Genomic DNA, 25,683 nt, shown 5'->3' with positions numbered 1-25,683 from the left:
TGAAAAACGAGTGAGTTATCCTCAATGAACCATGATCTGTGAGAATTGAAGAACACCATTGCACTAAATATTGAAATGTTTATGGGGATGTTGTTGGGTTCTGACACCGTTGGATCATTAAAAATGCCCCGGGTCAAGTTAACCCAGGAACATTATTGCTGTCCCTAAGAAACGAACATAACAGGAGGGTTAAAGCTGAATGTCATTTGTGTTTAAATCTAGGGGGTAAAGTAAAAAGGTGTCAGTATATACAATATAAGATGAAATTAAACAGTACATATAGCTGTTCAGTGTTGTGTGTTGTGTAAGTATTTGTACTTGTTGAGACAACACAATAAATGTCATAAATGACTGTCTAAGATCCTCATATTTTTATGGAATTACCCTTTAAAAGGGGGAAAGTCACATTATACATTAGCATGATATAATGGAACTGAAAAGATTAAGTTTCATTGCATAGGTAGAACAGTACATTCATTTCTAAAAAAACTGTAAAAGGTTGGTTATCTATTTTGATCAAATCTCTAAACTCTCAACGTTAAAGCCAGTGCAGGGATTTTTGTGACTAAAGGTGAAAAAGTGCAAAATGAGCACTTTCTTACAGCAAATAACAGCATGAAACCTCTTGACATACGAATGATTCAGATCTTGATCAAAGCCTCGTTCAGACTGAGTTTGCAGATTTTTCTGCAAACCTAAACAGTGACTGTACACGCACCGCTGGCCCTGAAGAGCAGTACATCTGTACATTAGTCACAGGACATAGGAAAGCTAACAAGTCTGATCACACACAGCTTATCAAATTTTCTTATCAGGCCAAAAGGCCTCTGAGGAAGGTTTTATTGTGACTTCCTGGCAGTTCAAAGCTTAATTATCTTTGTTATTATCTAACTAGAGCCAACAGAAGTTTATGGATTTAACTTTGAATGCTTTGCATGGCAGGAAAACAAGAGTGAAACTCATCTGCCAGAGATATAAAAATCTGTTACACATGAAGAAGTCAAGTTTCAAATGTCCAACACATTTTTTATCCCTGAAAAACGTGCTGAAAATACAGAACACAACATTTCAGTTATTGAGTGTTAAAAGACAGAACTTATTTTCCCTCTGAAACTTTTTACATCAAGCTCTAAAAGGAACATCAGACAGTCATAAATGTATAATGGAAATCTTAAGTCACTTATGTCCAACATGTTCTAAAAAAGTGCCTTTGAATATTCTCAAAGTTTTATTTCCAGCTAGTAAAAGAACGCTGGAGTTGGTCATTTTTGTTAACAGAGGTGATGAAAATGGCTGTTGACAGTTTTAGAGCCTTGTGACGTTAAAGCCTCAAATCCAAACAGCTCAACTCCAACACGCAGTTTTCCATTTGTCATTCACAGAAAAAACACACTCCTGATTTAAACTTCTGATGACTTTTTAGAAATGTCCTTTAGAAAGGCCCATTCGGACATTAACTCATTTATCAAATGAATTAAGTAATACACAACATGACTGTGCCATGATGCACGACTCTGTTTGCCACACAACTATTTCTTAAACGTTACAGTGTTGCAATACAAAATATTTTCTCAATGAAACTTCAGAAGAATTCATGAACACTCCCTGCTGAGTGACTGAGAAAATATGCCTGCTTTCATTAAATGAAGCGTCAATCAAACTTCCCTTAAATAACAATCTTTCCATTGTCATGTCTAAAGTAGGAAGTGTACGTGTGTGCTACTTAGATATGCATGGCTTGGATAAAGTAAAAAGCACATATACAAACACAAAACACACACAAACCAATCACCAAAGGAAATCAAGTTTGAGGGATTCAAAAATATATATATATTTTAGAGTTCACACTATAACATTTGACTCAGGGTCAACAGGTTAATCTATCATTAAGTTTTAAACAAAGAGTTCTCAAAGTGATAGCTGTATGTTTTGTCAAGAAAACCTAAAAAAGTGTTCACTTAAAAAAACACTCACTTAAATTAAATGAATGAAAAATAAATAAATATATAAAAATGAATGACTTCATAACTTTTAAACTCATAATTATAAAAGTAACTGAAAACAGAAAACAATATGTTTAAGATTACAGTTGAAGTTTTGTAAATTTCTGAAATTTAAAGATTATGGGAAAGTCTGTGTGTGTGTGTGTGTGTGTGTGTGTGTGTGTGTGTATATTAGTGTGACAGCTAGCTCACCTGACAGGCAAAGAGCAGGAAGTTCACTACGTTAGAGTTGTATTATGTCATGTCATTGAAGAATGAAATCACTACAGCCAAAGTCCAACGGTCACTTCAGTCACCCACAGAGAGCAAAACTGCGCCCTCCATTTACAGAACGTGAACACAGAGCCAAACAAACTGAAACAATCTGAGTGGAAATAATTAGATTAAACAACAAAGTCACAATTTGTGCCCTTAGTTAGTTTCTTCCTCCAGAACGGAGGTTTGTAAAAAATAAAAAGGCAGGTGATGAAAGTGGAGTATTTCTTTATATATGCAGACTTGACGCATAGCACTCCAGCGTAGGCATCTTAATTGGCAGCTTTGTATGGTCTTTTTATGTTTTTTGTTTTTTTCTCTCTCTGCTATCTCTCTACATTATTTATGTGTGTATGTATGTGTATGCATACGTATGCATGTGTGTGCATATGTGTGTTTATGTGTATATATGTATTTCTATTTATTCTATTACTTATCTTTGTTTATTTTGCTATTTGTTTATTTCACGTGTTTTCTATTAATTTATTTGTCTGTTTTTTATTTTTCATAGTATGAATTTTATTTTATTTCATTTCACATGTCTGAGCCCCTGTTTGACTGTATTTGTTTTGCCTTGTTGCATTACAAAAGTTACAAATAAAATATAAAAAAAAAATATATATATAAAAAGGCAGAAACCACCAGAGAAAAGAAAAGGGAAAATAATAACGCGCCATGTGCTTAAACTTTTCACTCAAGATCATCAGAAACACCAATCATACCACACGACTGCTGAATAACTGCTGTTAAAATGTTCAAGTACATTACCAAACATTTCTTGCGGGCACGGTTCTAAACCAGGATTAAAAAAAATAAGTTTCCAAATTCTCAAACAATCTGATTAAAAAAGGTCAAAGTGCAATTATAATCATAGATGGATTTAAAATCCTTCACCGAAAATTTTGTAAAAGCTTTATGGCTTAGTGAGAAAAAATGTGTAGTTACAGGCATTTGTGCGTGTGTGCGTGTGTGTGTGTGTGTGCGTGTGTGTGTGTGTGTGTGTGTGTGTGTGTGTGTGTGTGTGTGTGTGTGTGTGTGTGTGTGCGCGTGTGTGTGTGTGTGTGAGTGTGTGCTTGCATGCATGCACGTATGCACAGTAGGTGGGGACCTGCAGGTGCCAGTATTTAAAGAGTGTAAAAAGGTGAAAATGTATTTTCAAGCACCTGCGTAGTTAACACTGACACTGCGGTCAGTCGGCCCTGAAGGCCTCAAACTGAGGCTGTCACCCATTCATAAGGTGGCGTGTGACTGAGTGTGAGAGTGAGAGAGAGGCTCACAGAGAGAGAGAGAGGGGTGAATGTAGAGAGGCCTCAGAGAGGAAGGAAGCTAACGGTTAGAGTTGTAAGGGAAACTTCCTTTTTAGAAGAAGCGGGCTGCAAGTCAGAATGAAACCTGTGGAGATGTTTCAGTCTGAGTCTGCAGCTCAATGAACAGTGACTGACTGCGAGGCAGGCCTTTCACAACCGCATATACTCAGAGTTTAGAAGAAGTCTTTCAATTTCTAACGAGGTTCTGACTTCATAATCTTTGTTGATTTTGCGTCAGATGTAACAGATTTTTCTATGATAAATCAATAATGAAGAACCATTTATAAAAGAATATGCTCAGAGAAGAGAAGCAGGAGCTTCCTTAGAGACTGATTCCAACCAAAGTTTTCCTAAATCATATTTGCAGATGTGCAAAAGTCACAATCAGCAAGGATAAGAGCTGATGCAATCTCATCGCCTTGTTACAGTGCATGCATGAAAGTGTGTGTGTGTGTGTGCGTGTGTGTGTGTGTGTGTGTGTGTGTGTGTGTGTGTGTGTAAAATACGGCACTCCCACCAGCAGGTGTGAGGAGGGCACTTTCCAGCTGCAGTGCCTGGCATCTCTACAAGGACACCCACCATGGCACCCATCAGCACCTTCACCCAGCACCAAGGCCCTTCATACTCCTCATATGTCCCTGTGTGAGTGATAGAGTGAGCGGTGCGAGTAGATGTATTTTTTACTTTCAATCTTTATTCATTCTTTTTATTCGTTACTGCTTTCACAAGATTCTGTCTCCAGTACGTGTCTGACTTCTTCAAAGAGAATTTCTAAATTTCTAAAACACAGATTCGAGCACAGCCCGACTCTCTTCCCGTGGTGTAAACAAATACTGACACAGAAAAGTTTCCTTTGTGAAATGTCTCTCAGCAGAAACTTAATCTTGCTTATTTCTTTCCTCCCAAAATTTTCCAGTCTGATAATCATCAGCACGCCCAACCTGAGAGGCCTGACACCTGAAGGCCTCGTTTTATCCAAACCATAGGAGGCTGGAGTTTGGCTTGTGCTTCTCGTAAGATCAGGTGTGTAATAAACGATTGGTAAAAAAGGGGGGACAACCACGAGGAGATTTCTCTGATAGACAAGAGTTCATCCTGTCCTGTGGAGCAGCCAGAACATGTTCATGCCCATAGTCATCCAGTGGAAAAATCCAAGACATTAATCACCATGTGAGACTAAAACAGCAGAGCGGGGAGCCAACAGAGGAACAAAAAGTGACAAAAGCTCTGTTTCAAGGTCTTTTTCAAGCAACAAGTCATCTTCAAACATCAGCATGTTGGACCTCAAGTCTCCTTTGACTCTATGTTCCCTTTCGCACAGTCACACAAAGAGGAGAGGAGGAGGTGCACTTCACCCCAATGGACATAAATTACCTGAATGCATCATCACCATGCAAAGGCCCCTCAACTGTCAAGTTCTACTTTAACCCTTTGATGTGTGTTAGCTGAACACCCCCTGAGGTACTTTTGGTGAGCAAACACACACACATAGACACACACTAATACGCACACACACCCGTTTGAGGCTTACTCACCCGATGAGGGAGACCATCTGCTCCACTATGTGCCTGCTGAAGGTGACGATCACAAACAGTTTCTGGATGACAAAGAAACACACACACACAGAAAGAAAGCGAGTCAGTAACTGAACCGTGAGGTCACTGCTGGGGTTCAGAACATCGCAGTACGTGCATCATAGTTTGATCAGTAATTCCTAAACACCCACACACACACACACACCCTGTCAATTATGCCCATGCATTGCACCACCAGGGCGGTTTGATCTAAAAGCAGCTTTTGTCATGGAGGGCCAGAAATGAAAGACCTGAGATGTATGACACACGACCAACACAGTGCACTAGGTCAGCATTTCACACTGGCTCAGTGTGTGTGTGTGGGTGCGGGTGTGTGTGTTTGTGTGTGTGTGTGTGTGTGTGTGTGTGTGTGTGTGTGTGTGTGTGTGTAGAAATCAAAGGAGATGTGTCATTGCTGTGTAGGGGGCCAGGAAGCTGGCTCCTGTCCAACCTTGTTCCTGCTTAGTCACCAAGCCAGAAGGGACAGATAGGCGACTGGCAGCCATTTTGGATCACATCTGCCTCGAGTCGTTGAACATGTAACCAGAAATTTAGCAGATTGTGCCTTTACTTGCCCTTTGCAGTGTTTGAACATCACCGTGTTCTTATAAACAAGTATCTATTTCGGCCGCTTTCAATGCAGTTTGACCCGGTGAAATGGAGCTGACCTTCAGCATGGCATTAGAAAAGCTCATCATAACAGGCTATTAACCGGGGGCCTTCATTACAAGACTTGTGCAGAAAAGGATTATTTGAACCCGCAGAGCCTTTTTTCTAAATTCAAGTCCAGATGCAACTGTCTCCAAGCATACTAAATATATACTGCTGAAATTACAGGGAAACGTGTATCAAGTGATACATGAGACATCTAGAGTTTTCCACTTTGTGTAATGATGGAGCATTACTCAAATGTCATCCAGGATCTCAATATTTGTCTTTATTCAAACATCGAGAATATGAAAGGGATAAATCACATCGGGAAACTTAGTGTGTTTGACTCTGGTGAAAAGATCTCAGATTGTTTGTGAGACTTCTTTTTGTTTTTAGTAATACATCTCATTATAGGTGAAAGTAAAGGGCAGTAGTAGGTACCTCAGTATTGTCTGATTTATGAGACTGGGATTAATTCTTTTTATATTAAAAGAAAACTCAGAGAGAACCTCCTTTTCCGAACTGGGCACAGTAGGTGCATACGAAAGGATGTCTTATAGGATGCAGGACAGAACAGAAAAATATCTTCTGAAGTGGGGCGTGTATCTTGATGGGATTAACAGGCTAGAATGAAGATCAAGTGTGAAAATTAGAAGTGGTTTTGTATTGTTTTTTATTTTTACGTCAATTGGATCTTATTATTTTTAAGTTCTTTTATATGCTAAGTCACTGTAGAAAATAGCACCTGCTGAACCCTCTTGGTTAAGGTTTTGTGTATGGGTGGGGGTAGGGATTATTTGTAACAAACAGATGTGTGCCATATATTACTGCTGTTTTACTTTTGTAAAATAAAAAAATATGTTATTGAAAGTCATAAAAAAAATTTACTGATTGGTTTATTTTTTTAAAGATTGTCAGAAGGATTCAGGAGAGAGCAAGCGGCAACCTCCTGTCTCAAACTATGAAGCCCATGCGGAATGTTATAAACTGCAATACATGGAGAATCCACTTGAGGCTGGCTGCAGAAACACCGAAAACCACATAGACACCAATTCAAAAAAGACGATCTTTGCAGCATTAATAAACATGTTTACAGCCTGGTCCAAAAAACGGCTTGGCTCTACGTAGCTAATCTCTCTAATGGGACACACTGAACGGGGGTGAATTTTTTTCTAATGTGACGGTTCAGAAGATATTAAGATTATGAGTTTTTGCCCAAATAAGGACGTGACTGACGTGACTCCCGGTCGGGAACACATAGCTGTTGGCTAGGAGGCTCACACTACATCACACTCTGCCTGGGTGAGTTCTGCATTTCCAATATGGCTGCCGCCGTCGATTGGCTTCTAAACAGCGCTCAGGAACAGATGGGTGACATCACGGATACTATGCTCATATTTTATACAGTCTATGGGAGAGACGCGTTGTAAATTCAGATTTTGCTTAGCCCATAAAAAGCAGCTGGTAGACATAAGCCTCTTCTACACTGCAACTATGTTACAGCAGAAGAACAAAGTTCTGCTATCACTGTCTTTGATCTTACACATTGAAGCCTGAACTGGTGTTATACTGGTGTCCCAGTGTGTGATTATATGCCGTGACAGATTTGTGGGAGCATCCATGCCTATGGCAGACAGTGCTGAGAGTTTAAAACACAAAGGAACTGTCAAATCAGCACTTTTCAGAAAATGTACACACTGAAACACCTTCTGATCATCGTTGTAACGACCCTGAAGGTGCAGTCCTGATTGAGTGACAGACAATCTTGCATCATGGCATTCTGATACAGGTAAGAGGTTTAAATGCAACAACCGTTTAGAAAATCAAACACTTTCAACACAGTAAAAGACAACTCAAGTGTGGAACTTTAAAAGGAAATAATCATAGAGCAACAAACGGCGCTTTGAGTGAGTAAAATAACTGTGACAGCCACGCCAGCACAACACCTTCAAATGACTACACTGAAGATAACTCAGCACCAAGACACCCCAACACTTTTAATCACATGTGACAGCGCTCTTTGTTACAGTGTTCATTGTAAAGTTGCATAACATGTCATCTAGGTCATACATGCATTGTCATCTGGATGTCTCCCAATAATTACTTCTCCAAACTGGGTCTTAAGCCTCAGAGGCTCACTGAAGGTTAGACACAATGAACAGAAAGACACGCAGTCACAGTGTTGTCACAAAAATAACCAAACTTATAATTGACATGTGCAAGCATAGAAAAAAAAAAAAAACGTTGACATTTGCAGTCCTACTATTTCTGTGCCTCTCAGAAAATAAACACAAGGCGGTACTGTAAGTAGATCCCCCCCACAGCGACATTTCAACGGCAACTTGAGGAACACGTTTGGGAACGATGCACTTGAACGTGAATTTTGAGCGCCCACATCTCCTAAACAGACTCTGACAAGAGATCCATCATTCCGCTAAAAAAAAAAGGAAGGGACAGCAAGATGGCTGACAGGAAAGCTGACTAAGAAAGATTAAGTGTGTCTGCTGGGAAACTGACGGTGACATGATAATGACTCGCTGATTTCAGATAACTGATAATGCTGATGAGAGCACAGAACACACAGCAACACACACTTACAAAGAGGGAAGCATTACATCAGAGCCTGAAAGAACATTAACAAGAACCTGGAGGGGATTGGAGGTAAAATGGAAGTGAGAGCATCCTTCTCTTAATGTGTAAGGCCGTAACAACTTCATACTCTGTGCAAAGTGCTCATCCTCTGCCACACCTCACAACCCTTTCTGTCCTCCTTTCTCACGTGTGTCTGCATGACATAAACCCTCATTCTCTAGTGACCTGCTGCGTCACAAAGGCCCTGACATTCTCCATTCACTGGCTTACATTAAAGCATGACGCTAAACGAGCATGAAAGGAAGCAGGAAAAAAAGAAGCCTCTCCTTGGAGACTGCTGCTGAGAACACACCTAACGCGCAGGTATGAACCCAGATCAAAAAGCAGCTTTGAAACACAACAGAAGAGTCGAAATCCCCTTTTGTTCCCTCCCGGGCCCATGAGGGAGAACGTCACCTACTCTTCAAAAACTTTGAGTTTTCTGCCCACACACTGAATAATGACAGAATCATTTGCATTTAAAGCTTGAAGAGAATGAAACCAAGCAGCTACACCAGGGGGATCAGGGCCCCCCAAACATGCCAGAGAGCCCAGTGAAGTCTTTCTTTCTGTAAGACAGAGAGGGACACACCTCTGTCAGTGGGGGCCCCTGGGACCCCTGGGTGTAATCTGGTACTGTGTGTGTGATTGTGCCTGCCATGCATGCAACCCCCACCCCGTGCCTCTCACTTTTCCCCCTTCTCTTTCTCCATCACCCTCCCACAGACAATGTTTATCTGCTTTCCCTCTCACTCGCTACTTTCAACCCACCCGGGACCACCACCTTTTCCCTCACATTGGGTGCTGGTGCTCAAAGAGTTCTGCGTATGATAAGGAATGAGGCAGAGTGAAAAAAATGCTGCTTTTAACCCTTTGTTTTTGAGTCACAATGAGAAAACTCCAGCGTTTGCATAGAGAACAGAAAGTTGAGCCCCTGACGGTAATCACACACATACTGCAAATTCCTGGACTCAAATTGAGGATTTTCCAGGATTAGAAAAAACATTAGCCATGCCAAGTCTCCTAACAGCATTTTCCTCTGCAGGGTTTAGGATGTATTTTTCCTATAAATTCTCAATCTGCTTCAGTCTGACTCGTCTACTGTACACTGAAGCTACTGGGGGTGCTGCAGCTGCAATCACAAAATGGTTGACTCCCCCTACTTTGGCTGCACAAAATGGCCTCCTCACTACCAGCTGAGTTAAGTAGTGCTGTAGATGCTGTGCATTACTGTATTCATTATCTAACACACTTCTTCCCTTGTATGTAGATGTATGCTAATTTCAAAGTTTGGCACAAAAGAGTTGAGCTGTCTGTCTGCAGTCTAAAAGATGAGAGATAAGTGCAGATCTCTCAGACACAGCACATAACTCTTCTGTGTAGTCCTGACTTAGGCATCATCTATTATGTATGAATATTATAAAACAGTGCTCACCTGAATGTGCATTTTGATGACTGCTTTTCCAATGAGTGTTGCGCCAAAAAAAGTCCAAAAGGGAACCAAAAAATGTCCGCATGTTATCCCTGCCAGGTCAAATAAGGGGTTTGGAATCTGGAGAAACACAACAGAAAACATGAGACTTGATTTTGTGAGAGTTTAACCGAGAAGTACGAATAAAATCAGCCAGAGAAAGTTCAGGACATAAAACAAATACAGCTTCTTAATGAAGATTTTACTTTTTGATAAACATGACATCTGTGTTAAAATTCACCTGTTGAATGTCACTGATATTCATTAAATTATGAATAAAACTAAAATCAGCTAACAGTGTGGCTGATAATATTCATGTACAAGTGAAAGAGTAATGTGTGATTTGACTTACAGAAGCACAGGCTAAAATTCCAAAGAAGCCCACCCTCTGGATGAGTTTCTGCACGGCTACTTTTGCTCGGGTGGCAAAGTCCTAAAAAGAGAGAAGTGGTTACAAAAACATGAAATTAAATTTTGACTCAAGACTTGATGATGTTCAGCTGATTCACACAGTGTGAATAATACAGGCTGCACTCACGGGAGAGGTCTCAGACATGCCTCACAGAATTTATAAAACACATTAAATTGAAAAAAAAAACAACAACAATTTATCTCTTTAATATCATTTATAAAGTCTAAATCAGCTGAAAATGAAGCTGTCTTTCTAAATACTGCATTTTAAAGGAAACCTTGAACAGTTTTTATGTTTTCTAAAAAAATGTTTTTTAAATAATTTGTTTTTTTCATGTATTTTTACAATTAATTTCAGGTCAATTTGAATCATTGAAATAAATGCTGCAGGAATAACTTACTTGCTGTATTAAATGTAATAAATTAATTGTTTTCCATGAGCATTTGTGCTGTAGAGGGAAAATCACAGGTGTGTTAAGTGAGTGTGTACAGCCAGCTGCAGAGATGTTTGTTTAAGTAATTCTTTTTAATGAAAAATTGAAAGCTTATTTAAATGTGACATTAAAAAAAATCTGTATTTAAGTTAAAAACCTAATTTAAGATAAAAATCCTGCAGTTAAAGATCTGCTTACAGGATTTCTCTGGCTCATCTGAAAGCTGATGTTTCAGCTTCAACTCAAATTACTGTAAGTTTACTGACATTCTAAAATTTTCATTTTGGATCTAAAAACATGCTTGTGTCCAAATGAAACGAAATATCAGCAAATAACCTGAATATCAAATCTGAGGTGTTTTATAAATAAGTACAAAGAAGCAGCAGCTTCAACAGAAGGAGTTTCTTACTTCTGTGAATTTGTGCTTGTCTTCAGACTTTTATTTATTTCTGAGTAAAAATATAAGATGATGAACAGAATAATAAAATCCTCAGAAATTATATGTACAGCAGTTCAAACTGTTAGTATTTTGAAGTTATACATATTTTAACAAACTTTGCATCTGAGTGATTTCCCTTCCTAATACAAGAATTTATGTCTTCAAACCCTCCCTTGACTCAGTGCTTAGTTTTTAACGATGAAGAACTCAAATATTTAATACTCACGCATGTTGTTGTCAAAACATTTGTATTGTTTTAATTCTACTCTATTTTTATCTGGAAATTCTAACATTAAAAGTAAAAGTGATCACAAGGTCTTGGTGGGGAAAAGTTGCCTGTTTGAATTTTCAACATCAGAAACATTTTCTCATCCATTAGAAAACATTTTTTTAACGGGAAAAATACATTTATATAAATGTTTGAATAAAAACACACGGTTTAACAGTTTAATCAAGCTCTGAGATACATACTGACCATCTTGTTGGCATATACATCCTCAAGTCCACTTGTTAAATTCCCAGAGTCACCTGCTACATATTCTAAAACAATTACAAGACTCATCTCTAATCATAATTCCTCCTTGTAAGGATTAATACACAGCTTTAAATGTGTCTTTATCTAACCTCTACTGCCTGTTTTTAACTCCATTGTCACTAGGAACGTGAGAAGAAGACAACAGACTTTGGTCATTCCAGTGACTCACATATTCTTACTTTTTCTGCCCCTCTTGCCCTATTCCTCCTGACAGCTCAACAAAAGCCTCTTTTCACAGCAGTGACACACATTTTTCCCTAATATACCTTTTCTGGGAAGAGGAGCCTCAATCTGTTTGGATTTTAACCTAAACTAGTTCTGGGAACACAGTGGGGAAGCAAAGCAGAGCCCTGATCTTGGACCTTTTCTTGAAGGACACATTCAATATCTAGGTAATTATAAAATGATTAGATTAAGCTGCATGTATGACTGCTTCATGCCAATTCATTATTGTTTGCATGATATGATTAATTTGGTAAAAATCTAAACTTTTGCAAAAGTTACAATTGAATACACAAAGAATACTTTGTTCTTAAAGTTTTTGATGAAAGATTTTTTATTTTGAAGGCCTTAATCTGTTCAGATTGTGATCTGCTGGCTGATCATGTTCGTCTGAAAAATCTGGAAGTGTTTTTTGTTCTGTTTATTTTTTGTGAGTAATTCTGAACTTATCTAGTCATTGTTGAGCTTTTATCAATAACAAGATTTTCATTTGTTGTAAAGTTCATGTAATAAAATGTTAATGCCTCTTTTTAATTGCTTTGAAGTTTTCAGTAAATAAAATTAATACATTAATGTCTGATTAGATGAATTATTTATTTTCACAATTTTAACAATAATTAAAGTCTCTTTAGACTCTTATCATACAATAAAAACTTTGTTAAGTATCCTAAATGTATCCCTTCATAAAATCATGCTTTGGAAATTATAATTTCATATGCTTTAATTTACATCTATGTAACAAATTAATGAGTTTAACTTTGCATTATTTATTTAAAGAGATATTGATGTCTCTTATTCTTCTGTAATTTTTCAGACTTGACATCAGTTTCATTCTGTTTGTTACGGTTTTAAATTAAAAGTTTGAGGAAGCTTTTGTTTCAAAGTGACATGCCGTCTATTTACAGAAAAATCACACTTTCACATTCATAATTATAATGACTCTCATTTCTGCTATAATTCACCACAGTCAGTTAATACAACTGTTAGTTTTTCCTGAACCAAAGAAGTTCTTTTCTGATAATTTTGGATGTTTTCATGCAGAAAATTGATCCCAAAAACCATCTAATAAATTTAAAAACAAGAACCTCAAATATGAAGTAATTTATGTTCTGGTTTCATCATTTGGGCACAACCTTTGTCAAACAAATTTAGGTTTTATGGAAAGATTATTTTACCACAACAATAATACATATTTTTAACTACATCAAATCAAATAATACAAAACAAAACAAAAAAAGGTTTTAATATGAACATACAGTAAGAAATTGTTTTGTGCTGAAAACTTAGGCCCTCTGTTTCCAAAGCATGGTGTAAATGTTAAAATATCAGGCTCTGGTGGGGCTGGCAGATCATGATCATACCTAATATGGTCAACAAAACCAGTACAGTGCTGATGACATTCTCTACGGGGTGCAACCGAGCGGTCAGGAAATTTGAGAGACATGGGAGGTCGCCTAATAAGGCACTGGTGGGGGGAGCGAAGTTACATGCAATCTGATTGGTTCACGATTTGAATTTCTGCCTCCACTGACGTCCAATCAGGAAGGTTTCTCCTTGGACTAGCGTGCAGTTTTAATTCTAGCCTGTCCCCATGTGTGCAATTGTGTGCTTGTGTGTATGTGTGTGTGTGTGCGCGTGTGTTTGAGCGCTGCCTCAGCTGGTGGGAGACAGGGAGAGGAGGAATGTGTATGGTTGGTGCACAGCTGAACCGCTGAGGACTGATCCTGGACCAGAGACACCTGACGACTGTGGGTGCTGTAGTGCAGACAGAACCCTACAGAACCAATCATTACCATGGAGACCGCCCGTGAATCCCCCGTACATTTCATGACATCATGACACGTACATTGTTTACATTAGAGGTGCTGTATTTAAGCTTTAGACTCATGCAGTGTGAGCAATCATGGAAATATCACCACAGCACTGAACAAAGGGTCCCCAAGGAGGTGAGGGAGGGTGTGGGAGGGTGTGTTAATGTGTGTGTGTGAACTTGTGACACTGTGATTTACTATAGTTGAACTCTGTACTTGGACTCTCTCGCTGTTCTGCATTTCTGGACCCAGGAAGCGTCTATCTTGGATGGCTGGGGTTCAGACATCCAGACTCTGTTGTTGACGGCTTATGGAAAATCACCATCTTGCCAGGCAGCTTGCCAAGTGCTGCCTGGCGATCCCCCCCCCCCCCCCCCCCCCCTCCTCCTCCTCCTCCTCCTCCTTCACCCCTGTCACCGCGGCCCGCAGGGCTGGGCTTAGCAGCAATTACATTTGGTAGATCTTGTCAAGGGTGCAGCGTCATTATAACCATGGAAGTTCTTTTGGTTCCAGTTTTGGATGCTTGGCACAGATGCTTTACTCAGCAGTCTACACAGTCACCCCACATGGAGCCAACCTCTGCGCAGCAAAATAATCACATCTGATGTGATTTATAGGTTTTAAAAAGAACATCCTCAGAAACCACACTTTACGGGTCTTGTGCGCTACTTTTTACAGCATGTTTTTGACATGTTTGACATGAAAACACAGAGCTGTTGGAGTACAATAGCACAGAACTCATGATGGTTATCATGATGTAACAAATGAGGAATAGCAGGGCGTTAGATAAAAAATGAGAATTTATGAAATTATGTCACAGAGATGTTTTATTGAAATGAAATAAAATATGCTCACGTTAGAAAAATGACTCAATAACATGGCCTGATTCAAATTTTATTTTGGATGAATCAGAGTGACTTCTATTGCTAACATGATACTTTAAATATGTGTGGTTACAGCTGTTAGGTGATGACAGTTACTGGGAAACCTTTTTTTTTTACCAATTTATCTGCCAGAAATGTTTTTTTTTATTTATGTTGACAAGATGTGTTCTAGGTGACAGATTGGGAAATAACTTGTGATGTTTCTTCCGTTGTCTGTAATTCTTATAAAACGCATTACAGCAGGATAAGATATTTCTTTATTTAAAGGTGTTGAGAGGGTCCTCAAAATTGGGGATTACCCTTTACCGAAGTTTGCAGAGCAGTAGTCTTTGGTGGTGCCGATGGGGTACAGAGTTCAAACACAGACAAAAAACTGTCAGAGACAAGGCACTGTGCTCCATGTGGAAAGTCAAAGTGTCTGACAAGGAAAAATCTATGCATAGCCTATACACAAGTCAACACCCACGCACATTTTTTTCTCTCCCGCTCTCTCTCTCGCTCTGTTTTCTTTTTTTTTTCTCAATGAAAGTCTTTCACGCAGAAGACACACATCTCCGGAGCGGCCGAGAGCCCCCCGACACGATGACGGCTAAAGTTCATCTCATTAACTCCAACAAGTCTGCGCCTGCTCGCTCAGGCACAGGAAGAGGAGTGATTAAGGACTCCTGACGCAACAGACAGCTACAGTCCCCCTTTCAAGAGGAAATAAAAAGAAGAGCTGTACATTGAAACCTATATGGATACATGCACTCTTTCATTCGCACACACAGACACACATAAAAAGTGTACCCCTGAGTCCACGTTGACAAATTCTTTAACAAGCTGTGGTTAAAGGGAAGCTGGTTTTACTCTGACTCACCCCCCTCCTTTCAAACAGTTTACTGGAAATAAAGAGGGAGGAGGAGGGAGGGGGCACTTTCAGAGAAGTCACGTGACGGGGCCGGGCAAACCACAGCACAGAGAGTCTTTGAGTTTAGTAGGCCAGGGGGGAAGGCAGGCATACGCCCAGCGCAGATGGCCCTGATTTGAGTTACAGGAGATATGATACTGGGAGCTGGCAATCAAGAATTCACAGACTGTTAACCCCTTCCGTGCCGGATGAAAGAAAAACACACAAGGCAGGAAATAACTTCATTATCAGGTTACGAGCAGTCATGAACCGGATCCATGCAGGCAGGATCCTCGGAGGCGGTCTGAGGATTCCTCCCCTGTACACGAGCGCTATGAGCTAAAGATTTAAGAGGGGGGGAAAGAAGCTGATGTTCATGACATCAGCGTCTGGAGCTGTTAGAAAAAAGCATGACTTCATTATTCTTGAATAGCTCTGTTGAATGAATGAGAAAAAAAGATCCCAGAGTGCAGTGCTGCTGTGCATCACGTGCACTTGTGGCAGGAAGTTGGCACGTGCTGGTCTGGAGAAATACCACTGGGTTTAAGTCAAGCTGCTGGCACCGACAGTCCTCTGTGACTGGAGTGCAGGGACAAAGTCAGCATCATAGTCCAGCTGCTGCCACAGGGTGTGTGTGGGAGAGATCTAAAGCATGAGTGTGTGTGGAGGGGTTTCACATCCATGAGGACAAAATTTAACCGCTGCCTGACTGATACACAAAGATCAAATGATACCAATGCTTCACAAATCCAACTTCGATGAAGTCTGTTTCCACTTTGGCCTACAGTCACTGGTTAGTAACCTTCAATCAAAAACTGACACAAATCCAGAGCTGATGAAGTCTTCTGTGTTCACCTTTAGAAGGTGCAAAAAAAAGGTTAAAAGCGGAAAAGTAAAGGAAAAAAAAAAAGGATGTGCTGCGGAATCTCCTGGAGCAAAGAGGAACCCTGAGAACATCCGAGTGGCGGGTGAAAGCCCTGGCGAGAGAAAAAATGTTTCCGTATGTTGCAGGTCCTCGCTGGTGCATGCAACCTGCCTCCAGATGCTGTTCAATCTCACAAACTCACATTATATACATACACACAGCTGCCCCATATCATCAGAGAGACATTTAGAGAGAGAGAGAGAGAGAGAGAGAGAGAGAGAGAGAGAGAGAGAGAGAGAGAGAGAGAGAGAGCGAGAGAGAGGGGAGTGAAAAAGAGGAGAGAGAGAGAGACAGAGAGAGAGAGGCAAACAGAGACACAGAGGGAAAGCGCAATGCACAGCAGGAGTTGAGCAGTGCGTGAGAAAGAATAAGAGCAGAGTAAGAGAGGGACAGAAAAAGAAACGATATCAGAGAGCGAGAAAGAAGGCAGCAGCTGCGGCATCAATTCTAATCTACTTTCGTATCATGGATGTGAGGCAAACAGGCGATGCTCCTCCTGCGCCGCGCTTTTAGTTTGTTTGCGAAAAAGACACACCAGGAGCTCTTCAACGCTGTGACCATCATTTAGACCAAATCTCCTATCCCCAAGTCGCCTGTTTGTCTCGTCCACTGTCTCTGCGCTTTTCTCACCGTGTGAGTGGGAAGCAGCACTTTATCTGTAAGTGATGTCAGAGTTCCACTCACACACATGTGGTCTGATGTTGGTGCCAACCTATCCAGCTGTCCACAACATCAGTGTGAGTGGACCTTACAGTAGATGCAGCAGCAGCTCGGCTCGTTGTTACAAGCAGCACGTATTCTTCCTCCTACGTTTTTTGTAACTTCCTTGTATCTGTTTCAGTATTAGTGTCTTAAAATGTCTCTTTGGTTTGTGTGCCGGGCAGAAGTGTTGATGCTTAGAGTGAAAATAAAAGTGGTTGATGTGATGCTTTTTTTTTACGAAGAGCTTTACCCGAAGAAAAACAATAAATAACATATATACAGCACAGCTTAATGTCTGAATGTAACATAGCATATGAGTAAGCTGTGATTATATTTTGAAATAAGTGCAGTTCTTTTTCTATACTTCTGAAAATATCAATAGAGGAATGATCAGCATGCTCTTGCAGCCAAACCCAGGTGAGACATACACTGCCTGAACCAGCATGTCTTAAGGACAGTGAATCACCTGTTGCTGCTGTGGGGAATAAAAGTTTGAGTTGTATCATATAATCCAGCCACAGGGTAAGTACCTGCCTCGACATCATCAGAGCTGTGGTCGGAAATACAACATACCAAGTTCAAATCTTTATCTCAAAGAAAGTGTTGATCTAAGGATCTGTGCCGGTAAAGGTGAATGCAGTTATTTTACACTTTATTTGTTTAGGACATCTTATACAGGTGTATGTGGAATGAGACATAAAAAAGCAGTAAACAGCTAAGTATTAACTTGTGTCACAGTCTCCCCTGAAAGACAATTTGAAATCAAATTAGAACACTTAATGTATCAGTGAATTTGAGTGAGCTAAAGTGAATATATACTATTCTTTAGTTTCTGGTGATCGAGACAATGACACAAGAGGACATTTGACCCCTGTTTAAGGACCACTGATTCAGTGCAGTATTTAATCATTTATTTATTTGTACTCAATTATGGTTGCTGTTGTTTTGATTTTGACACAAAAAGGTTTTATTACACAAAACTATGGAGTGTTTTGCCCTAAAGATAGTTAGCTGTCAGAAAGTTGTGAAACAAGAAAGAGAGAAGTGAAACCCTGCTTGAAGATAAATCTTCTTATGAAACCTTCTTGACCCAAAGTACAATAGGAACAGCATGATTGCAAACAAGGATGCTATGAAATCTGCCTTCTACTCTATTATCTTTACACAAACTTAACTCAGGTTAACAGTACTTAGTTTTACACCTTAAAAATCAAACATGGTAGCATTTTAAAATAAATGCATCTATTGTATACAAGGTTACAAGGTTATAACTCCTACACAAACCTGATCTATCTTGTGTTCTGAAGGCATGTTTCCTGTAGGGACAAATACAGTGCGCCAGTCCTTCACAATTCATATCTAGCCTATGATTGGACTGTTTATTCAAGTAAAATACACATCATAAAAAAATAATACTCTTAAAATTGAATGATTTGATTATTTGCAGTTTGTAACTCTGCTTCATTTGAAAATGAGAGAGCAAGTGAGTCCGTAGTAAAGCTGAAAACCGTTTATGGACTGAGTTGTTTTACTGCACTTGACCTGTCCGACTGTTTGACCCACATGTTGGAGGGAAGGAAACATTCCTGAGGATGAAGACCGTGTCAGGACAAACGAGTCTGACGAAAGCCGTTACTAAACCACACGCAAGTTTCCCCTCAATCCTCCCCCCTTCATCATTCATACTCACCAGAGGTTGGAAAATAAATATTTACAGTAGGCTCTTTGGCATTGTTGAAACATTTTTCTCGGATGTTTGATATGAGAACTTTTTTTTTTTACAGGAAATGTTTAAATGAAGGAGGACCGGAAACGGAGAGAGAACATTTTACTCTCGTGTTGTTTCATTTGTCATATCATTGTGAAAGCACTTGATTCCTGTTGTACCGTTGAGAAACAGGGGCGGGGCTTGGTCACACGCACCAACACAGAGGGAACAATACGATAAATGAGGCACAAGACTTCACTTCAGGGAATTTGCGATGACCAATTTGGAAAAATACTACAACTGAGAAAAAAAAGGCATGACTAGGAGTAAAGAGATTTATAAAAACGAAATGGTTAACGTGAAACAGAGTGAGAAAGAATAACAGAGGTGCAAAAAGCTGAAAGGAGGTGAGAGAGTGAAAGCCTGGTAGAGCTCAAAGTTATTATTGAACTAGATGAGTGCTTCAAGGATGAGAGGAAGAAGGAGGGGCAGAGGGTAGATATGTGTGCTGAAGATGATGATGAGGGTGCGTAGGGAGTCACCTGAGCAGACTGGGTCTCATCCAGCATCTCCTCAAACCTCTGGTAGTCCTCGTCATCAGGGTCTGCACCAGACAGCCGCGCAGCCCGAGCCATGAAGTAAGGAGGTAGCTCTCCTATAGCTGTACCTGCACCCTGTTTGAACAGGCACACACAGAGACCGACACAAATACACAAACACACAAACACACACGTACACAGACTGTTAGAGATGTTTTATTACTGTAAGGAGTGGATCTAAGTGAGTTAATGTCACCAAAGAGCTGTTAAACCAAAAAATTATTACATGAATGATAAACTCATGATTGAAATTTGGATGATTTTCAACTTTAAACACTTTGTTACTACAGAATAAGATTTGTATCTGTGAAAAAAACAAACTGTTACAACATAAACAGATTCATTAACTTCAAGGGCTGCAAGAATATTTACAAAGAATTCTCAACAACATCTATGAAGTATCTTTTCACACTGTACAGTAATGTGACAGTTCAAATCCTTCTCTCTCTGTGTCCTCTTTTGACACGAGGCAGACTGAGCACACTACACCTCAGAGGTTCCCCACTCCACATGAAATCAGCTGTGTTTGGAATCATCAGTATGTAAAGATTTGAATATGGTTACTATCAAAATGCACTTACTTGCCATAATCCTTAACTTTATACCCCAATTATATTATGCCCAAAGTAGTTTTGTAATAGAATCCCTTTCTGTCTTGATATTTGTCTAATCATCACAACAGGCATGTCACTGTGGGTCCAGGAGGGTTAATGTAGCAAATATATCAATATCCACTACCCAAAGGAGCTTGCACAGCTTGACGTCTGGGATTGTGCGATCAGAGTGCTTAATAGGAATAAAACGGAAAGGATTTATGAGAATGAAAATCCCACAGATTATTAAACGATAACAGACACATAGAAACACAGGTCCTGGAAAGGTGAAAAACCAGATGCCACCTCTAAACAGCACATCAACACACTGTGCCACTGACTGCTTTGTTGTAACATACTTTGGACATGTGGAATGCAGAGTTTCTGGAAAATTTAAGAAGTGCTAACAAGCCCAGGGGGGTCTGCAGGAAACCATGACATCGATATCTCACAGCCAAAAGGAGCTTGTAGTTATAAAACGGCTGGGCTTAATAGGGGAGAAAGCGGAAGTGATTTGAGGGAAATAAATCCTCAGCTCTTAGTGGGTTCACCAAGTTCGTACCGCCAAAACGTGAAGACGAGGAGGGGGGGGGGGGAGTTAAGGGTGAGGGGGTGAGGGTTACAGTCTTAATTAACACAATGAAAACCACCGCCAAGAAACGCAGTGTTTTTGGAGTAACTCACAGCTCATTACTTTAATGTTTCCAGGCACAGGAGGGGAAACAGGGGCTACACAAGGGGATGAGAGAAGATGCTTAGGATGCAGTCAGTTAAAGTTACAGATCATTTCAAGCCCAAACACATCCCTGACATCCTATGATGCACAGTAGGGAAACATGGAGTGAAATTCAGCTGTCTAGTTATAACACACACACACACATATATATAAATATATATACACAAACACACACACATACACACAAATAAGCTTAATTCAGTCTACCAGAACAGCATAACTAACTAATCACCACCACATTACTTGTCTGGAGCTACATGGCAGAGCCAGATGATTAGTGGGTAGTTAGAAACCATGGTAGCGACAACAAGCCAAAACAATCATTCTGGGGCGGCAGTGCTACTCAAAAAAAAAAAAAAAAACTGGCAGACTGCATCTTTAATCTAGACACCCTGTTCTCTTGTTAACATTGCAGCCTTTGATGAAATCTGCCAGTTTTCTCTCATAATGGAGACATGCCCTAATCTCCCTGGCAGCTGCTCCATTCAGTAGCTCTGCCTCTGTTTGTAAGCTTGCATGTGCCTCTGCCTATCTGCGAGCGTGCGTGTGTGCGTGATGGTCGAAGGGGCAATGAAAAACGTCCACCTGCACAGTGGTGGTGTTTGAAGTGGAGCACTTAAGGGTGCTGCAGTGAAGGACAGAGAGGACTCGAGAGGGAACAAACCAGAAAAAAAGAGAAAAGAGGAAAGAGAAAGGAGAGAGGAGGAGAGTAAGGGGTATTGGTAGTGGAGAGGGGAGTGTCTGGTGTGTCATAATCAGTGAATCCAGAGGATGGAAGTTCTGGCAGAAGGAGGGGGGAACACTTGGCGTGGGTGCTTTGTAACCGTGGGCACAACAGGTGTCTCCAACTGTAAAGCTGACAAGCCGAGGCCGAGGTCATGCCAGGCTGGGGTTACAGGGAGGAGTGGCAGTGACTGGGTGGGGGCGAATCCAAGGGGATTGGGTGGCACACACAACCACAAACATGGACTCCTAAATGACACCAGGGATGTATTGCTGGCTGCAGCTCAGAGAAAATGTGACACTAGTTTGAAGCCAGAAAAGGTATAATGCCTCACCAATAAATCAAACATGCTGACTTTTTAAAATCATACAGACCAGCAGAGGTGGGGTGTGTATCATATAGCAACATCAAGCTATCATAAGTATCACAGAATCAGAGTTATTACAGTCTCCGGCCGTCCTGGGACCAATCTCTAGTTACTGTGTTACAGGCTTAAACTGCTGGGGGACTTGATACTACTTGTATATATATGTCTGTCATTTAATGCCTGTTACTAGCTTTATATCCCCCCCCGACTCACTGGAGTATTGTTATAGACAACTTGTTGCTATTTATATTCTATTAGCTGAAATGACACAATGGGTTGTATGTCATTAAAAGAACAGTTGTTATTTTATTTTTTTTTGTAGTTTTTTTTGACAGTCATTCATATTTCTTAATGTGATTATAAATTTAATTTATATCATTAGTCTATAAATTCACATAATTATAGTTTTTATTGTTGTTGCTGTGCTTCTCTGTCCATCTGTCTCTGTCCGTTTGCCTGCCCATCTGTCAGTCTGACTTTCTTTTGCTCTCGATTAATTGGCCTGGATTTAATTGATGTCAAATATTGGCATGACAGTTACAGAAACAATTGAGCCAATTTTTGAAAAAGAAATGAGAAATATGCAAAATCTAAAATATTAGGGAAAACCATAACATCTCTCCTTCCAGACCCACTTACCACGTGCCGAATCATAATTCTCCCCCCTCCCTAGGTCCCCTGCTGGCCTGCACACTCACACTGTCACACCGTCACCTCTTTTACATACGTCATCACATCGTAGTACGATAAACACATGGCTTTACGTCATCATGTGGCGGTCTTAGTTTACAAGCAGTGCGGTCTCAGAGTCAGCACAATGGACAACAACACAGAGAACATTCACATCTGCCTACATTTCATTTTTCTTTTGACTTAACACTCAACCTCTGCCTCACACCAATGTGAACCCTTTGCACTATTGTTTTACAAATTCTTGTCAAGAGGAACGGTCAGATCGGTTATTCGTCATGTCCACATTGCACACCAAAGTTTGTGCTCATGCAAGACCAACTGCACCATGCCATAGCCCACCTCTGCCAACTGTGCCAGGGCCAAGTAAGAGTACCATGCTTAAGCACGGTATAAAGCACTCACTAGTTTGTAGATGAAACATGCTTAGGCATGGTAAAAGTTGTCTACTATAAGTGCACTCTCACTCTCTCTCCTTGTGTTTTTCCCTCTTAACTTTAACAGTTCAGGCAGAGGGTCATACACCTGGGATTTTTGTTCGGGTCAATGTTTCTGCTTGTGAAAAGAAAGTTTTTTCCTTGCCTATTTCTAAAATGTTAAATTAAATGTGGATTTCTTGTTTCTCGGTGGTTACATAACAGCCATTCTAAACTCAATCTTTTAGAAGATGTCTTTTTTGTATCTTATTCCTAGGGCTGTCAATTATTATTTTTTAAACCATGATTAATTGCTGAATTTCAATAGATAATAGCGATGAAAAGCATTTTTAATTGCTTGTTTAAAATTCCACATTAACAACAGTGTTACCAGTGTCTTGTCAAATGATCAAATGTAATGCTATAATCTTAGTGGAATCATTTAAGTTCTTCAACTTATGACATGTGGGTCATGAGTTTCCTTTTGAGTTGACTAAGCAGTTTGTGTTGTGTGTAAGTACATAGGTACATGCATATGTGTGCGAGTGTTTGAACTGAAAGCAGGAGAAACAGTGGGCAAGCAGACTGTCATCAGTCAGATTAGCTGCACTTATATGCCCAGTTAGCAGGTGGTAGCTTAAACTTGTAGTATTTTGGTGACATTTTGATTCTGTTTGACCAAAAAGTGCATATTACTTTTGTCTTGTATACGAGTTTTTTTAAGCACAGTGGTATTGTTATGTTTCATCACATCTGCAGCAGGTAGCAGGAATACACTGCAATGTTCTATTTATAGCATGCCAAAAGGGACAATGCATGAATTTGTGAACATGATTGCACTTGATTGCAATGTTAACGCTGACAGCCCTACTTATTACTGACGAAAAATGCATTGTTTGGTTGGTTTATGAAGAAGATAAGGTAACACTTTGTATGAACCCACCACTTATAATGCATCATAAGCAGATTTATAAAGCCTAATCCATGTAAGTGATAATAAGCATTCATGACAACTTACAGCATTTTTTATGAAGTGTTATAAGCAGAGAATATGCCTTATGAAGGTGTGATGTATATGCCATTATACCTTCATGAAAAACTAAGGACAGTGTCTTTTGAATTCTGGGTTTCATAAACCATAACTCCCGCAACTTTATCGAGTCATAAAAGTTCTTTGAGAAGTCATTCAAAGTAACATAAGGAGTGATCACTTCTATGATTCTGAAATAGAGGGATGTCTTTTTAATACTTACAATATGCTCTAGAAGGACTTTGGGTCATTTAAGTAAAGTGACAGCACTATATGAGGTTATTCCCAATCATGTGATCCTATAACACATTTAAAATAACTTACTAGCAGTATTTTGTTGCTGTATGTTAAGTTTAAGATAAATACTAGTTCTCCGTCTAGTGTATTCTAAAGGACAAGCCCAAATCTTAAAGAGCAGTTGTAGTCATATCTGTGCAAAGAATGGTTCACTTTGACAGTTTCTTTAAGTTTTATTTCAGTGTGTAGATTTAGCCTCTGTATTGTGAAACAAGAGTGTACAAGTACTGATATCAATGTTTCCCCAAGGAAACTTTCAAAGTCCTTCAAAGTCCTTCAAATTAGAGTGAGTGTCTTCCAGGTTCAGCCTGTGTTTGTTGTCTCCTGAATAAGGGTAAACAAAAATACATGAAGGTAATACAATTTGTCACATTATCAAAGTAACAAAGGCATACGTAATCATATACACAGTGCAGCATATTGTTCTAACAACTTCACATACAGCTAGCGTGATTGCTTCATCCAGGCATTGAATCTTAATACTTAGTTCATTAGCTTGATGCTAACGCATACAGTAAATTATCAATAACAGGCTAAAAGCACAGTAACGTTAATTTTAACTAAAAAAAACAAACTACTCATTGCACTCAAACTGACATATATGAGCTACCTTTGTTACTTTGATAAAGTGACAACAATGCAACATTTCTGAATAACTTAAATAAATGTTTGCTTTTGCATGAAGGTATTATGTATTAAAAATCACTTCATAAGACATCATGTTCACTGCTTATAACAATTCACAAACATTGCTATACGTTGGTATGAATGCTTATAATCACTGACATGGATGGTTATGAAAACATATACATTAATTTATAAGACTTTATAAATGTGTTTATAATGCTTTATAACTGGTGGATTCGTACAAGTGTTACCAAAAATGGTTTATGTAAGGGTGAGATCGTGAATTAGTATCTTCAATAAAACAGCCTTGCTAAGTTCTGTTTGTAAAAGTATGGGATTATGTGTGGTGAAACATAAATCAAATCAAAGGCAGTCTTTTGTTTAGTTTTTCAGTATTTAGTATGTTTATGTACATATATATTTGTGTTACAGAGAACAACAGCTTAAAGGCCAATTACATGTTTATGAAAGCCTGCCTGGTTCCTGTTAAGTTCTCAGCAGTGAAGAAGTAGCTCAGGATCTGTATTTCCCCTTCATCTCATACTGTTCCACAGTTTGCAGAATAAGGAAATAGATCACAAAGAGTGATAAAATTCACATCAAGGGTCAGTGACCAAGTTCTCTTTTGTACATGTTCAACAGTCTCTCTCTATAGAAAGGGAACTGCCAGAAGAGATGCTGTAGATACAAAGAGCTTGATGATAGAAGCTGAGATCACTGTGGTATATTTGTTCTTGAGTTCTTATGTGCCC

The 25,683-nt window shown here is 39.5% G+C and overlaps 1 protein-coding gene across 5 annotated transcripts in view; it reads right to left on the bottom strand.

Annotated features, from left to right (window-relative positions):
- LOC117813093 (vacuole membrane protein 1-like) overlaps window positions 1-25,683 on the bottom strand; it is an 81,177-nt gene that overhangs the window by 20,970 nt on the left and 34,524 nt on the right. For 4 of the 5 annotated variants that reach the window (XM_034684169.1, XM_034684172.1, XM_034684171.1 and 1 more), the window contains 4 exons: window positions 19,395-19,526; window positions 10,245-10,325; window positions 9,857-9,973; window positions 5,101-5,162 (listed from right to left, as the gene is read on the bottom strand). In XM_034684169.1, the coding sequence (XP_034540060.1) occupies window positions 5,101-5,162; window positions 9,857-9,973; window positions 10,245-10,325; window positions 19,395-19,526 (392 nt within the window). Of the gene's footprint in view, window positions 1-4,120; window positions 4,204-5,100; window positions 5,163-9,856; window positions 9,974-10,244; window positions 10,326-19,394; window positions 19,527-25,683 lie in introns of those variants that run through there. The other variant, XM_034684173.1, reaches the window with a different exon arrangement.

This window comes from Notolabrus celidotus, chromosome 5, assembly GCF_009762535.1.
Source record: "Notolabrus celidotus isolate fNotCel1 chromosome 5, fNotCel1.pri, whole genome shotgun sequence".
NCBI classification, from domain to species: Eukaryota; Metazoa; Chordata; class Actinopteri; order Labriformes; family Labridae; genus Notolabrus; species Notolabrus celidotus.
This window is presented reverse-complemented; position numbering and strand designations above follow the sequence as displayed.